The 13,287-nt window shown below is 44.0% G+C and overlaps 2 protein-coding genes across 7 annotated transcripts in view; one reads left to right on the plus strand and one right to left on the minus strand.

Annotated features, from left to right (window-relative positions):
* Window positions 1-5,401, minus strand: part of WASHC4 (WASH complex subunit 4) — a 38,999-nt gene extending 33,598 nt beyond the window's left edge. For 4 of the 5 annotated variants that reach the window (XM_015287824.4, XM_015287817.4, XM_004937815.5 and 1 more), the window contains exons 1-4: window positions 5,312-5,401; window positions 1,152-1,291; window positions 337-390; window positions 117-182 (exon numbers count right to left, since the gene is read on the minus strand). In XM_015287824.4, coding sequence (XP_015143310.2) covers window positions 117-182; window positions 337-390; window positions 1,152-1,291; window positions 5,312-5,372 — 321 coding nt within the window. In that variant the 5' untranslated portion in view covers window positions 5,373-5,401. Of the gene's footprint in view, window positions 1-116; window positions 183-336; window positions 391-1,151; window positions 1,292-4,708; window positions 4,822-5,311 lie in introns of all 5 variants that reach the window. The other variant, XM_040649540.2, reaches the window with a different exon arrangement.
* Window positions 5,402-12,769: 7,368 nt separating this feature from the next.
* Window positions 12,770-13,287, plus strand: part of ALDH1L2 (aldehyde dehydrogenase 1 family member L2) — a 29,864-nt gene continuing 29,346 nt past the window's right edge. For both annotated transcript variants that reach the window (XM_416314.8, XM_015287780.4), the window contains exon 1: window positions 12,770-12,879. In XM_416314.8, the coding sequence (XP_416314.3) occupies window positions 12,829-12,879 (51 nt within the window). In that variant the 5' untranslated portion in view covers window positions 12,770-12,828. The remainder of the gene's footprint in view (window positions 12,880-13,287) is intronic.

Here is a 13,287-nt window from a genome sequence, read left to right on the forward strand (position 1 = left end):
GTGATCATGCTACAAAAATTCTTTAGACAGTACATAATTTTATCTTGTTTATTGCAAAATAATAAGCCTTTATCAGTTTGCCAATCTTTCATATGTATACTTAAAGCTGAACTTACCTCATATTTTAACTTCTTGATTTCACAGCAAAGGGCAGCATACACAGTTATCACTTTGTTTAGAACCTAGATGCAGGAAAAAAAGCAGATTACCAACACAGAACTACAGCAAATAAAAATCTTACAGAGCATTTTTCATGTTTCAAATTGATCAAATGGATCAGATTTAGCTAAAACAATTTTTTTTTCCCCCCTCTTCTTCTTATCATAAAGCAATTACCTTGTTCTCTGTCTTTATGAGCTCCAGTAAAGAGGACTGCTCATATGGCAAAAGCTAGAATTGATTAAAACAAACAAAAGCTTTAGAAAACACTTGTCAAAACCACATTTAAGCAACCAGGCAAGTAGTGTAATCGTTTACAGTTTAATCTCAAGTAAGGTCAGTAATAAGAGCCAATAACGGCACATTACCAGCAAGCTGTGCTGCAGGAAACCTTCTCTTTGCACATTAATGCATTAAGGGAAATAACTAGCTACACTACATAGGATTTACATCAATATACTCATAAGACTTGGAATGCAAAAACACAGTCATTATGGTGCACACAGGAAAAAACAATTCCGGGAACCTTAGAAAAATCAAGAATTCCAAATGCAGGAAACAGGAAGCATTGCATGCATCTCCATACAGGCACTTGAGATTCTGTACTGAAGTCAGTCTCATAGCTGACAAGTTCACATACACTCAGCACTATAGAGGCCCCCCATGTAATCTGAATAGATGGGGGACTGACTGAGACTACATCTTCTGCATATACAAGTTCCATATGGTAACAACATTTAAAAGTACTTCTCACTTTTATGTCCAAGTTCAGTGATGAAACATATTCATGCTCTACAGAGGACAGAAAACTTATGACCAAGGACTAAAACACTTCTGGAAGAAGAAAAATCAAAACAGTATTGGATAGGCTTCTCAAACACAAAAGTCAACATTTTAGAAGCACAAAGTCAAGCAGCTTTCACTTCTCAGGTTTGAAAGGAAGAAGGAACGAGGAAAATAACAGTTTCAACATGTATTAAATATATGAAGACCTTTAAAGCAATAGGATCAAGACTGAAGTCCCAAACATCTCCAACAGAATCATCCAAAGCATCTTCAATTCTCTTCAGCTGAGACGCGTACTCCTCAAGAAATTTTCCATAATTCTTCAACTGCACTTCAGCATGGATTTCTGAGAATTCATAACATTGATAGTTACATAAAATACTCAGTAAACTCCAATATCCCAAAGTTCATTAACATTTTAATCTGTTGTTATTTAGCCAGTAGTACTGCATTCCAAATTTTGGTGCGGCATTTTCTTCTTGAAACAGCAGCATCTTTGTATTATTTAAAACCAATCACCCAACTCGGTGTCCATTTCAAATAAACCCCAAATATGGCAGAATAAGAAACATTTAAGAGGCTTATTAAAAATTATTTTTGAAGTGTACATTTAATTTCAAACTAAGATCTTAACAAACCTAACTACCACACTAAGTTGCAGAGCAAAGAACTGACTGATCACATTGCAGCCTAGCAGATGATTTTACCCATCAGCAGAGCCAGGCCATAGACAATGATATTAGACATTTGAGGTACTAGGTCTTATCATTTCGGCCTGAGTAGAATTTGTATGGGAAGTGATTTACTTCTGCTTTCTCCCTATTACCTCTTAGTAAGTCATTTGGGTATTAAACTGGAAGCTTCAATCAAGCAAGTTCTTATGCTCAAAAGGAAATATTCAGCTGGTCAAATACCAAGAGTAGCGGTAGGAATTAGTATAGCAAGTCTAAAGACAAGTGATCCAGAGAAGTTTCATTCACTCTATCCTGGTATTTTTTTCTTCCTACAATAGAGCACGCATACAAAAAAGAAATACACAATCACTGACTTAGTTGCACAATCTGAACCACGGAAAGAGTGATCACAGCTCAGGACTTCCACGCTTAGTAAGGAACTACAATCTTTTCTCATCCGATGACTGAAGTGTCCTCCCCTTTACTTCACTGCACATCTAATAGCTTACAATCTTTAGCTTTCTGTTGAAAATAGGATTGCCTTTAAAATAAATAAACCAAAGAATGTAAGTTATTCAACTAACTGAACTTTGCCAAAACACAAAGATAACTCTGCAGACAGCAATCTCTTTAGCTTATGTAGCAGTATACATGCCCTTTTCACATTTTAGCAAGTAGGCTGTGACAAAAGCTAAAAAATCTTTTTATTTTGCAGGTTTAACCTCCTACTCATCTAAGCTGTCTATAACTGAGACAAATGGTCGTTGATGACTACTTCAGTCAACCAGTTTTGCTGAATCAATTATCCTATAGATGTACTTTGGAGGAAGAGAAAATGTGCCTTGGGAAGCGCCCCAGCCAAGTAAGGGGAGGAATGAACAAAGGCAAATCAAGAGTCAAAGAAGAGAGAGACTGTGCACTGCGGAGCTGAGATGGAGGAGAAATGGAACAAATTCTCTTCAACTGATGCAAAGCTCCTACTTTGAAACCAGCAGCAATGCAACTGCAAAGCCTATCCAAGATGCACAGTGAGCCATACCACACCAAGTTTGCATTAGTGCCATTGGGTTTTGCCTGTCTTGATGGTTCACAGACACCACCAAAATAAGACGACTGAATTTCACGCAAACAGATAAGCAGCAAGTGCACAAAACACTCTTTATCAGCAGTATGCACTTCAGACACCGATTTGCAGCCCTTGTGTTGTATTGTCATATTTTTCCATTCCACCAATTCACCTCGCCTTCCAAATCCCTTCCAGCATATCTTCTAGAAGCCCTGATGCACTAAAGCAGTAGAACTCTGATGGATGCAGAGCCCTGCAGAACAGAGCTTAACCTGCCATCCTGGCAGCTGCAGTACATTACTGATAGAAGATGCTGTAGAGCATGGAAACTTAAATTCTTGAAGCATGCTGTGGTATTCTGTCCTGTTCCTTCTCTCTTCACACAAAAGGCAAAGCTAAGAGTAGAAAAAATACTGAAAAATGACTGTATAGGAAGAACTGAAAAAAACAAACAAGTCATACAAAAGTAAGAAACAGGCACTGCTGTTCAAATCAATTCCCTCAACTAAATAGGCAGTATATCTCAAAAAAATCTCACAGCAGCAGCACTCTCCTAAGGACCCACAAACCATCATCGTTCCAGCAGCCAAAAGATGCATTTAAGCCATGCTATAGCTCAGTGGAGCTGATATCAGGTATTGACAAAACTAAATGTTGCCAGACATCAATGTACCACCGCATACTAATTCTATACAAAAAATAAAAGGCGGGTGTGAATAATTTATCATCTTTTCTAAAGCAGGCGTGAGAGTGAAAGCTATTAGCAAACCAGATACAGGTAGGCTCGGATTGATTAAAATGGCTTCAAGCTGGGGGGAGATTTCTAACATGCATGATTTCTTCTTCCTAAACAAACTGGATTACATGCAAAAAGAAAAAGAAATCACAGATATTCTCTTTTTCTTCCAAGCCACAGACCTGCTTCACAAGGGATATCTGTTTGCAACGAAGTTTGATTTAGTTTCTCCTCAGGTGATAAAATGAAAGCTTTACAACTGGAACAGCATGAGGATATACTTAGCAGCACAAAACCTCCAACTTCATCTAATCTTCTTCCATAAAGTCAGCAATGTCAATAGTCAGGCAATCCATTACCACAGCGGGATTTGCAAGTGCAATGCCAATAAATACCTGGGACAAAAATGTAAACTGGACTTCCACAGCATCCTATTTCCTCAGTTAGGAACATGGTGATTTACATGGTGATTTCTAAAAGTTTGTGATACAAGTATAGAGTGAAAACTGACAAAGCAAAGCAACACTTTTTTTCCAAGTGCCTTTTTTTTTTCTTTTCCTTGAAAGCTGTATACTGTACTGTGAACTTTGCCACTGTTCACAGTCAAGATGGTGGTAATAAAGCACATCATGTCATAGAACCATTGAGTTGAAAGAGACCTTTAAAGGCCATCTAGTCCAAACCCCTGCAATGAACAGGGACACCTACAACTACAGCAGGGTGCTCAGAGCCCCTCCAGTATGACCTTGGATGTCTCCAGGGACGGGGCATCCACTGCCTCTCTGGGCAACCTGTGCCAGTGCTTCACTACCCTTACCATAAAAAACTTCTTCCATATAACCACTTCAAATCTCCCTTCTTCAAGTTTGAAACCATTTCCCCTTGTCCTATCACAACAGACCCTGGTAAGTAGTCTGTCACCTTCCTTTTTATAACCTCCCTTTTGATACCGAGAGGAAGTTGGGTGACGTTCTCCTGGCTGCACATAATGCCATGATCAAGTCTAGAGATCTGATAAGAGATCTGGCAAGAGATGCAATATTCTGAGCAGAAACCACACTTCGTATTGAGAGCTTGAGAGCTGCCAAAGACCTTAGCTCAGGAAAGCTTCAGTTTCTACCAAAAAGACAGAATAATGAATAGGATATTATTAATGGCACCATCCTGGGGTAACGCTGTATGTGAAACAGCTGGTCCACAAGTGACACATTTTCACAGCAACACCTGGTGTCATTAATTTGGCAGAGCTCAACATACAGCGTGTATCCCAGTGTGACTGCCACACACCTTCTCTGTTAAGGAAGTAGGTCAGCTCCACAGGCAGAGAACACACGGATTTCGATGGGGCACACGTACCCACTGACACAGCTCAGCACCACAAGGTCTCACGGATCTATCTTCTAAAGGTGAAACAGAAAGAGAACGCCCAGCTCCATGCCAAACAGCCTTTATCGGCAGAAAGCACGTACAACGCACGGATCCCAGCACGCTGCCTCAGTCTGCCCGGGGGATGCTGCACACGCTCCCGGGCCCCCAGGGGTGACCGGGAGGGGACGAAGACCGCGGTCCCCACCGCGCTGAGGGCACGAGCAAAGCTCGCAGCCGACCCCCCAACCCAAGCAACCCCCGACAGCCACTGAGGCGAGTACGGGGCAGGGCCCGGTCGGAGCGCGGTGAGCAGGGGGCAGGAACCGCGAGGGGAGCAAGAACCGGGAGGGGGGCCGGCCCCGCTCAGCTCCTGCGGTTGCTTCCTCCTCTTCCTCACTGCCCGCCTCTCGCGATAGGGGCTGGCGGGGGTCTCCTCAGCTCGCTCCCTGCAGTCCCGTTCTGCCCTCACACACGCGCGCCCGCCCTGCCCCAGCCCGGCCCTTCCACCTCCCGCGCGCTCACTCTGCGAGCCGTCGTCGAGGCGGTCGAACTCCCACTCCGGGGACAGGGTCTCCAGCGCCATGGCAGCGCCGCGCCCGCCTCCCCTGACTCAGGCGCACGGGACTTCCTGCCCCGCTCCGCGCCGCACTCTGGGAAATGGAGGCGGAGGGGTGGGGGGAGCGCCGGGACTCCGTGAGGAGGCGGAGTGGTGGGGTGGGTTGGACAGCCGGCGTCACCCTCGTCGTCACCTCACTCCCATTCAGGACGCTGGTGATGTTAGAGGATGAAAGAAGTAAAAGCACTTAGCGTGACAGAGGAAGCGCCGCTGGGGCCGCTAGCAGTGCCCGCAGCGATGACTTTACCTCAGCACAGTCTGTACTATCAGCAGAAACGGAAATGGCTCCGAAAAGCCGTGTGGGAGCATCAGCAGTTTCACGGGGCTGAGAGCAACAGAAATAGCAGCTCCACGGGGAGATGGATCACTAATTGCAGATCGTCCATTAGAGCTAGCTCTGTAATGCAGCCAGTCTGAAAATAGCATTGCTGCGCTTGTTTTCTGGAGACAAGCAGTCCGTCCTTTGCCAGATCGATTAATTTAAAGGTCTTTCTAGGGAACAAAGATCTGGCTGGCGTGCTTGCTCTTGTTGGTGAGTTTTTACCTCATTACAGCACATTTCAAGAGACCAGCCTGGATCTGGGAAAGAAGAGATCAAAACCAACTTTTTGAGAAATCATATGAATAATGTTCAGAGTATCTTATTTTTTTAAAACTTTTTTTTTTTCTATTCTGATCAGTATTGCAAATGACAGCAAACTGAGAGGAAGTTTTTATCTGCCTGAGGGTGGGAAAGCCCTACAGAGGGATCTGGGCAGGCTGCATCAATGGGCTGAGGCCAGCTGTATGGGCTTTAACGACACCAAGTGCTGGGTCCTGCACTTTGGTCACAACAGCCCCATGCATCACCACATGCTTGGGGCAGTGCAGCTGGAAAAGCTGAGTGAAGGAAAAGGATCTGGGGGCGTGAGGGGTCTGGATACAAGTATTAACGGAGAGCAGCTGAGAGAAGTGAGGTTGTTCAGTCTGGAGCAGAAGAGGCTCAGGGGAGACCTCTCTCTCTACAGTGACCTGAAAGGAGATTGCAGTGAGGAGGGGGTTGGCTTCATCTCCCTGGTAACACCAACAGGACTAGAGGGAATGGCCTGAATTTTCACCAGGGAAGGCTCGGTTTGGATGCTATGAAAAATTTCTTCTCAGAAAGAGCGATGCTGCAGTGGCACAGGTTGCCCAGGAGGTGGTGCAGTCACCATCCCTGGAGGTGTTCCAGAACCGTGTGGATGTGGCACTGAGGAACGTGGTCTGTGGGCATGGTGGGGATGGACTGGCAGTAGGACTAGACGATCTTAGAGGTTTTTCCAACCTTTATGGTTCTATGATCATAGCCCAAGCACATCTGCTCTACTCATAGTCTTCTGTATGAGCTTAAGCTGTTGAAATGGGGCTTTTAAGTCCCTAGAAATCTAATTGTGCAGGATGTTGGCAGCTGGCAGTGCATGCATGTACCTCTGGGGACATAAGTGTCACACGAAATGAAATCACAATTTATACTTGACTTCAAAGATCACATTCTGTCTACAGTCATATAGATGCAGCCTTTACTGAACTCAGTAGAGTAGCCATACATACATTCAAAGGCAAGGTATGTCCTTTAGTTTTGGAAAGCAAAACAGAATAATTTTGCTACAATCATTATCTAGTTTTTGTGGAAACAAAGTACTGTTTCCTTCTGTGGAAAACTGCACATAGACAGTTTGTCAGACTACTTTAAAAGTACTTTTTGTGTTTTCTGTCTCAGAAAAGAGTATCCTTGTACCACCTCCAGGGTGTAGCTGAAGAGTTGGCGGTCAGTAGGGTCCTCCCTTCCCACAGCTGAAGTGAATTCATAAAGAGTAAAATACTGTGAAGTTGGTTATTGCAAAGTTGTGAGATCACCAACACTAAGCACATGGTTGGTTTTCGCAATGGCCATGCTGCACTGGGATAACCGTAGCATAAGCCATTGCAAGCCTTGTTTTGATTATGGGAAAAGTAAAGCACTTGGGAATGGAAACTGTTGAAATAATGCATTTCTTAGAAAGGTACAGGAGGCTGCATAATCCAAAAAATCACAGAATCAAACAAGTACATCAGTTAAATTTTCTGATGGCATTTACGATGCAATTACTCAGAAGACTAATTGTTTTTCTTGCGCCTTGCTAGGTGACAGTTTTTGTTGCCTACACTGAGGTCAATTCCAGCTGCTGCTATAATTTCTGTTTCTTCTTGGATTTTATCCTGAAGCCTGTTGTTTAAGTGAAGCAAGCGTAGCTCAGCTTTGATTGATAAATTTACTGTACTCAGTTCTCTTTGAATGGCTTTATGCTGTTTGCACAAGTGAAAGTATTGACAGATTTTATAAGCATCTTTTCTGAAAGTCAGGTAACGCTTAGGGTTTTCATGTGTGCTAGGGAGTTTTTATTTATTACCGGCTTATAAGAAGTTGCTAAGATTGCTCAAGTATCTCATAATATCTTTAGAAGTTACAGCAGTCAGAAAAATCTTTAGGCTTTGTTTAGCACAGATATTCTTGGAAATCTGAGTATTGTTTCAAGAGGTGTACAGTTGAGAAAGGATTCATTTCTTTTGAACAGACCAAAATGATCAGGAAAGTAAAATTCCTTATTGGACTTTCCTATGCATTGAGTCTTATGTAAATCTGTACTAGTTGAAATCACTCATTATACCTGAGCACTATAAAGGGTTGGAGGGAAATTAAAGACCAAAATACAGGAGAATTAACTTGCTGCTATTACTGTTTTATTTATTTATGCAGCAGCTAGTTGTCTATAAATTGGTAAAACAACACAGGCTTGATTGTGTGAGGTATTGAACTTTTTTCTTCTTTGAAACACAGAATCAGAGTCATCCAAGTTGGAAGGGACCCATGAGGATCATCAAGTCCAACTCCTGGCTCCACCAATACAGTTACGTGGCATTTTTTACAGCATTTTTATGATGTTTGGTAGCTCAATGGAAACCTTAACAATGCAAGTAGGAGCCATTTTATTTTTTTAAATGGTGAAATGCATTCAGAGAAGACATTGCTTCTAGTGTATGCAGGCACAGCTTCAGCAAGATTAGTAGAATCATAGTTACTTACAGGAGAAGGAATGTGGCTTGCTGGAGCTGCAGGAATCCAGCTATGCTATACATTCCTTGTGTGTGGAACATTTAATGCTCAATTCTATGGATATTTTAAGTAAAATAAAGTTCTTGCTCAGTTTTTATGGCAGGATTCCCAGAAAATATTTACTATCTGAGACTTGCTCTTTACAACTGTGATCCACAAAGATAATGCCAACTTTTTCAAAAGTAGTTTCTAGCTTATTGTATGGAATTTGAGAGACTTCTGATTATATGTATGAGTAAGGCATCTGCACATGACAATTCTTTCTACTGCTTAAATCAGCCAAATAATTCCTTTTCTGCACCAAGTATATGCTCTGTTTTGTTACTCTGGAAACATGAAATGTTAAGCATATGGTTTTAAGGGGTTGTCAAGATGACAGAAAATCTGTATCAGTAGATTGTGAAAGCCTCACTAGAAACCACGTGAGTTTCTAGACTGAGATTAATTTAAAGCTGAAATGGAAAAAAAATAAATAAATCAAATTTTGTATATAAATGTTGCAGAGAGAAAAGAAGAAATAGAAGCTTCCTGTGCTGATGAGTGGCAAAACAAGAAAAGTTGCTGCCGTACAAAATTTGAGTTGAAACTTGTCATGCAATTAACATAGTTAGGGAATAACCAGTACAAAGCCTCAATTTATTTTTTTAATCACTTAGTGTTTCAAACTGGATGAACTGTAAAGTACTCCTGAGGAATGTGGGTCTGAACTATGACCAAATGTTTCTTCATTATGAAAAGCCCCATCAAGGCTGATTTTCAACTACAAAAAGCCTGTTCAGAGCTAGTTTAGCCAATTACTGAACCCCAGGGTATGATTTTCAAAAGAAAATAAATTCTAGAAGGCTGAGCAGCTTCCCAAGCAGTTCAGTACGTGTGTGTACTCACTGTACTGTGGAACACAGCCTTCTGCAGTGGTCTTGCCAATTCTTGATTATATCCTTAAAGACACTCTAAAAACAGAGTAACGTCTGCTTTACAGAAATCCTATTATGTTCATCTGGATTCGGTTTAACAGCTGCTCTGTACATTTCTGCACATACAAACGCATTTTGCTTTGTAAGTGTGCTGTTGAACAAACAAGTTTAACTTAGGAATAATATTTGTGCATCACGTTATTATACATACCGCTCTTTTTGTTTGTGCCCCTCGCAGACATATTTCACAAGAGAAGTAGGGAATGGAAGTCAAGTGGGTTAGGGGGAAGACCATGCTGGAAATCTTACTATGGATAATAGCAATTTTTTTTCTAAGTTAAATTTTGGCTCTAAGAACCAGGAAGGAGAACTAGAAGAAATCAAGAGAAGAAAACTCAATGTTTAAAATGTGCACCAAATCAATCGCAAAAATCTACACTGATATCATCAGAGTTAGGATTCTTCCCTGGATTAACAAGAAATTTTGATAATTTGCAAGCTACTATTGCTTGTCCTGAGACAGGACAATGTAGTCATTTTCCAGGTGACAAAAAAAAAATCCTTGTGAATTGGCTATGACTATTTATACTGATCACTGAAATTCTACGTGGTCAATTCTACTAAGCAGGTTTTAAAAGCCCTGGTGTTTGAGTTAATCAACTCTGATCACAAGAAAGAGGCAGATGGTATGCCGATACCATCCTTGCATGTGATTTTACATCTCCTTCTCCCTGTCTTTTCCCTTCCCACTCTTCATTACTACAAAATCTAAAGTAGGTCGTGAACCCTACTGCCCTGCTATTCTTTGTGCTGTGATTCTACTGACAAGGAACACCTTCTCCAGTGATTTTTCCTTTTCGTCACCCAACATTTTAGTAGTTCATGGAGTAGAGCCATGGTAAATGGAGATACAGGCTCAGTGGGTTTGGCATTGTGTTTTGGAGACCAAGGTGTGCCAACTAATTAAGGTCCTAGTGTATTCTGCATGAATTGTTTTGCTGTCTATGCTGTGGGGGTGTAAGGAGTAGAGCCGTAAGTCATTACAAATTGCTTGTCTAGGAATACAAGGGATTTTGCCATAAGGCTGCATGTCAGCTGCTAAATGCCAAGTGTATGGTATTGTAGTTGGAGAGGATTTTGGATCATGAGCCAAGATCTGGAATCTCATGAACTTCGGCAGTGTTTGAATCCAGTTCCAAACTTTGCAGTATGGGAGTGTTTTCCATGCCAGTGTTTACAGTAGAAGTTCCTTATACTCTGTTGTTTGGAATTTGCATAACTTGTTCTAGACTTACTGTACACCATTCTTTTTAAACCCTTAGGACCACAGATACTAGAAAAGGAATCACTTGTATAAACATGTTCTTCCTTATAGAGGGACTTTTTGATGAATTCTGCTAGTTTGGCCATTTTAGTTTTCAATATCTCAGAGCAAAAGAACTTCCAAATTCCCTCAGCTGACTGTCCCATCATTCAGTAAGTCACCATGTACTCCAAATGAAGGCATCATGAGAAACTTCAGTAAAGCTGGCCAAGTATTCTACTAGGTTTTTCACCCTAAAAAAGAGAGGAAAGTATAGAAACTGACTAGAGGGTCTCAGTGTTGAATTTTCACTGCAAAAACAAAGTTTAATAGTTAGTTACTAATTACCATTTGTATAGATTCCATTTCATGTCACCTATTCCGATGTCTTGAGTAAAGTGCAGGACTTATTTTTGCTGTAGAGGAGTAAATCAAGAATTAATTATATTACAAGGGTCTCGGAGCAAACCCCCGTGTCACTTTACTTCATGGGGGAAGTGTGCTCTGCTTGAGGGTCCCTTCCAACTCAACATATTCAATGAATCCATAAAACCTGAATTATTTTTCCTGTGGGACAAGTACAGTTTACCTCTGGTTGTACCTCTGCTTCCCATGCCCCCTGAGCACAGAGGAGCAGTAGCCGTGCTGCAAAAGTACCTTTCTTGCAGGTGTAGCTGAGCAATGGGAGTACCCTAAGAAGAGTATGGGGCCTTATAATGGAACCCCAGGCATTACTCTCACAGTTCTTTTGCAGAAAAGGATAAAAACAGCAGTGAGGAATGGATGCTCCTAAGTGCTAGGCAAGACTTTTTCAACTCTACATTCTACTGCAACAAGATCTGTGCAAATTATAAATGCGATGGAAGTGTTGCTTTTGATTTCTCTAATGTGGTTCACATATACCCATACGATGACCAACTTCATTTTTTCTTCTTTGTTTTCTTGAGAAGAGCAGGGTGTATTTCAGTCTTTTATCCACCTCCATTCTTTAATGTTAAATATTGCTGAGGTTTAAGCCTGACCTGAGTAGCAGTCATGCTCATACTCCTGCCATAGTATTTGCTGTTGGTTTGCTGCTCATAGCCCTTCTGGGGTCAATTTCATTTGCCCTGGGGTATTTTTTGGCACTCTGAATTTTGTATTTTCATTATCTTCATGAAAGTCAGATCTGAGGGTGTTAGTGAGCGGCTAGCTGAACGTGAGCCAGCAGTGTGCCCAGGTGGCCAAGGCGGCCAATGGCAACCTGGCTTGTACCAGAAGCAGCCCAGCACGCAGGAGCAGGGAAGCGATCATTCCCATGTACTCAGCACTGGTGAGGCTGCACCTCGAGTGCCGGGTTCACTTTTGAGCCCCTCACTACAAGTAGGACACTGAGGCACTGGAGTGTGTCCAGAGAAGGGCAGAGGAACTGTGAGGGGTCTGGAGCACAAGTCTGACAGGGAGCAGCTGAGTGAACTGGGGTTGTTCAGTCTGGAGAAGAGGAGCTCAGGGGAGACCTTCTCTCTCTCTACAAAAACCTGAAAGGAGGTTGTGGTGATGTCGGGGTCAGCCTCTTCTCCCAGGTCACAGTGTTAGGACAAGAGGTAATGGCCTCAAGTTGCACCAGGGGAGGATCGGGTTGGATATTAGGAAACATTTATTCTCAGGAATAGCGGTGCTGCAGTGGCATAGGCTGCCCAGGGAGGTGGTGGAGTCACCGTTCCTAGTGGTGGTCAAGAACGGTGTGGATGTGGCTAGTGGGCACGGTGGGGATGGGCTGAAGGTAGGACTAGATGATATTACAGTTATCTTCCAACCTTAATGGTTCTAGGATTCTACCTGCGACAAGAAGTTGTTGTTACGGCTTGAGAACGACGCGGACTCCCTCACCCCCCCGCAGGCCCCGGCACGGCACCGCCCCCGGCGGCTCCCCGCTGCTGCCCGGGCAGTGGCGGCAGGTGCGGGGCTGCCCCCCGGCCGCCATGCCGCACCCCGGGCGGGGCCGCGCCGCCGCGGCGGGGCCGCAGGATCTGGCCGGGCGCCATCGGCGCGGGTTGCGTCAGACGAGGCGCTTCGCCGGGTCGGCACTTCGATCGCCCGACCGCGCACCGCAAGATGTTGCGGGCAGCCCCGCGCCTGTTGCGGACCTTCTGCACGAGCTCCGCGGTGAGCGGGGCGCTGAACGTAGGCGGTCGGGGCCGGGCCGGGCCGAGCCGATGCGGGCGGGGGTCGGGGATGCTGCGCGTCCTCGCTGACGGGGGGATTGTACAGCGCGTTCGGGCGCGGGGAGGGCAAGAGGTTGCGGGAGGCACCGGGGCAGCATCCTGCCCGCCTCGCAGCCATCAAATGAGCGCCGCAGGGATGCGGCTGGAAGGAGCCGGTCGGCCCCGAGCCCGGCCTGGCGGGGGCCCTTGGCTGCTGCCTCCCCCCGGTGTGGAGCTGCTCCCGAGCCCGTGTGGCTCTGCCTCACGGCCTAAGTGCCTCCGCGGCCCCCTGCCTCAGGTTTTTGCAGTTCCGAGCGCTTGTTCCGAGCTGTTCTCTTTTTCCACATTGTCCAGATGCTTGGGTCTGGCA

The sequence above is a fragment of the Gallus gallus genome, chromosome 1, assembly GCF_016699485.2.
Source record: "Gallus gallus isolate bGalGal1 chromosome 1, bGalGal1.mat.broiler.GRCg7b, whole genome shotgun sequence".
Classification (NCBI taxonomy): Eukaryota; Metazoa; Chordata; class Aves; order Galliformes; family Phasianidae; genus Gallus; species Gallus gallus.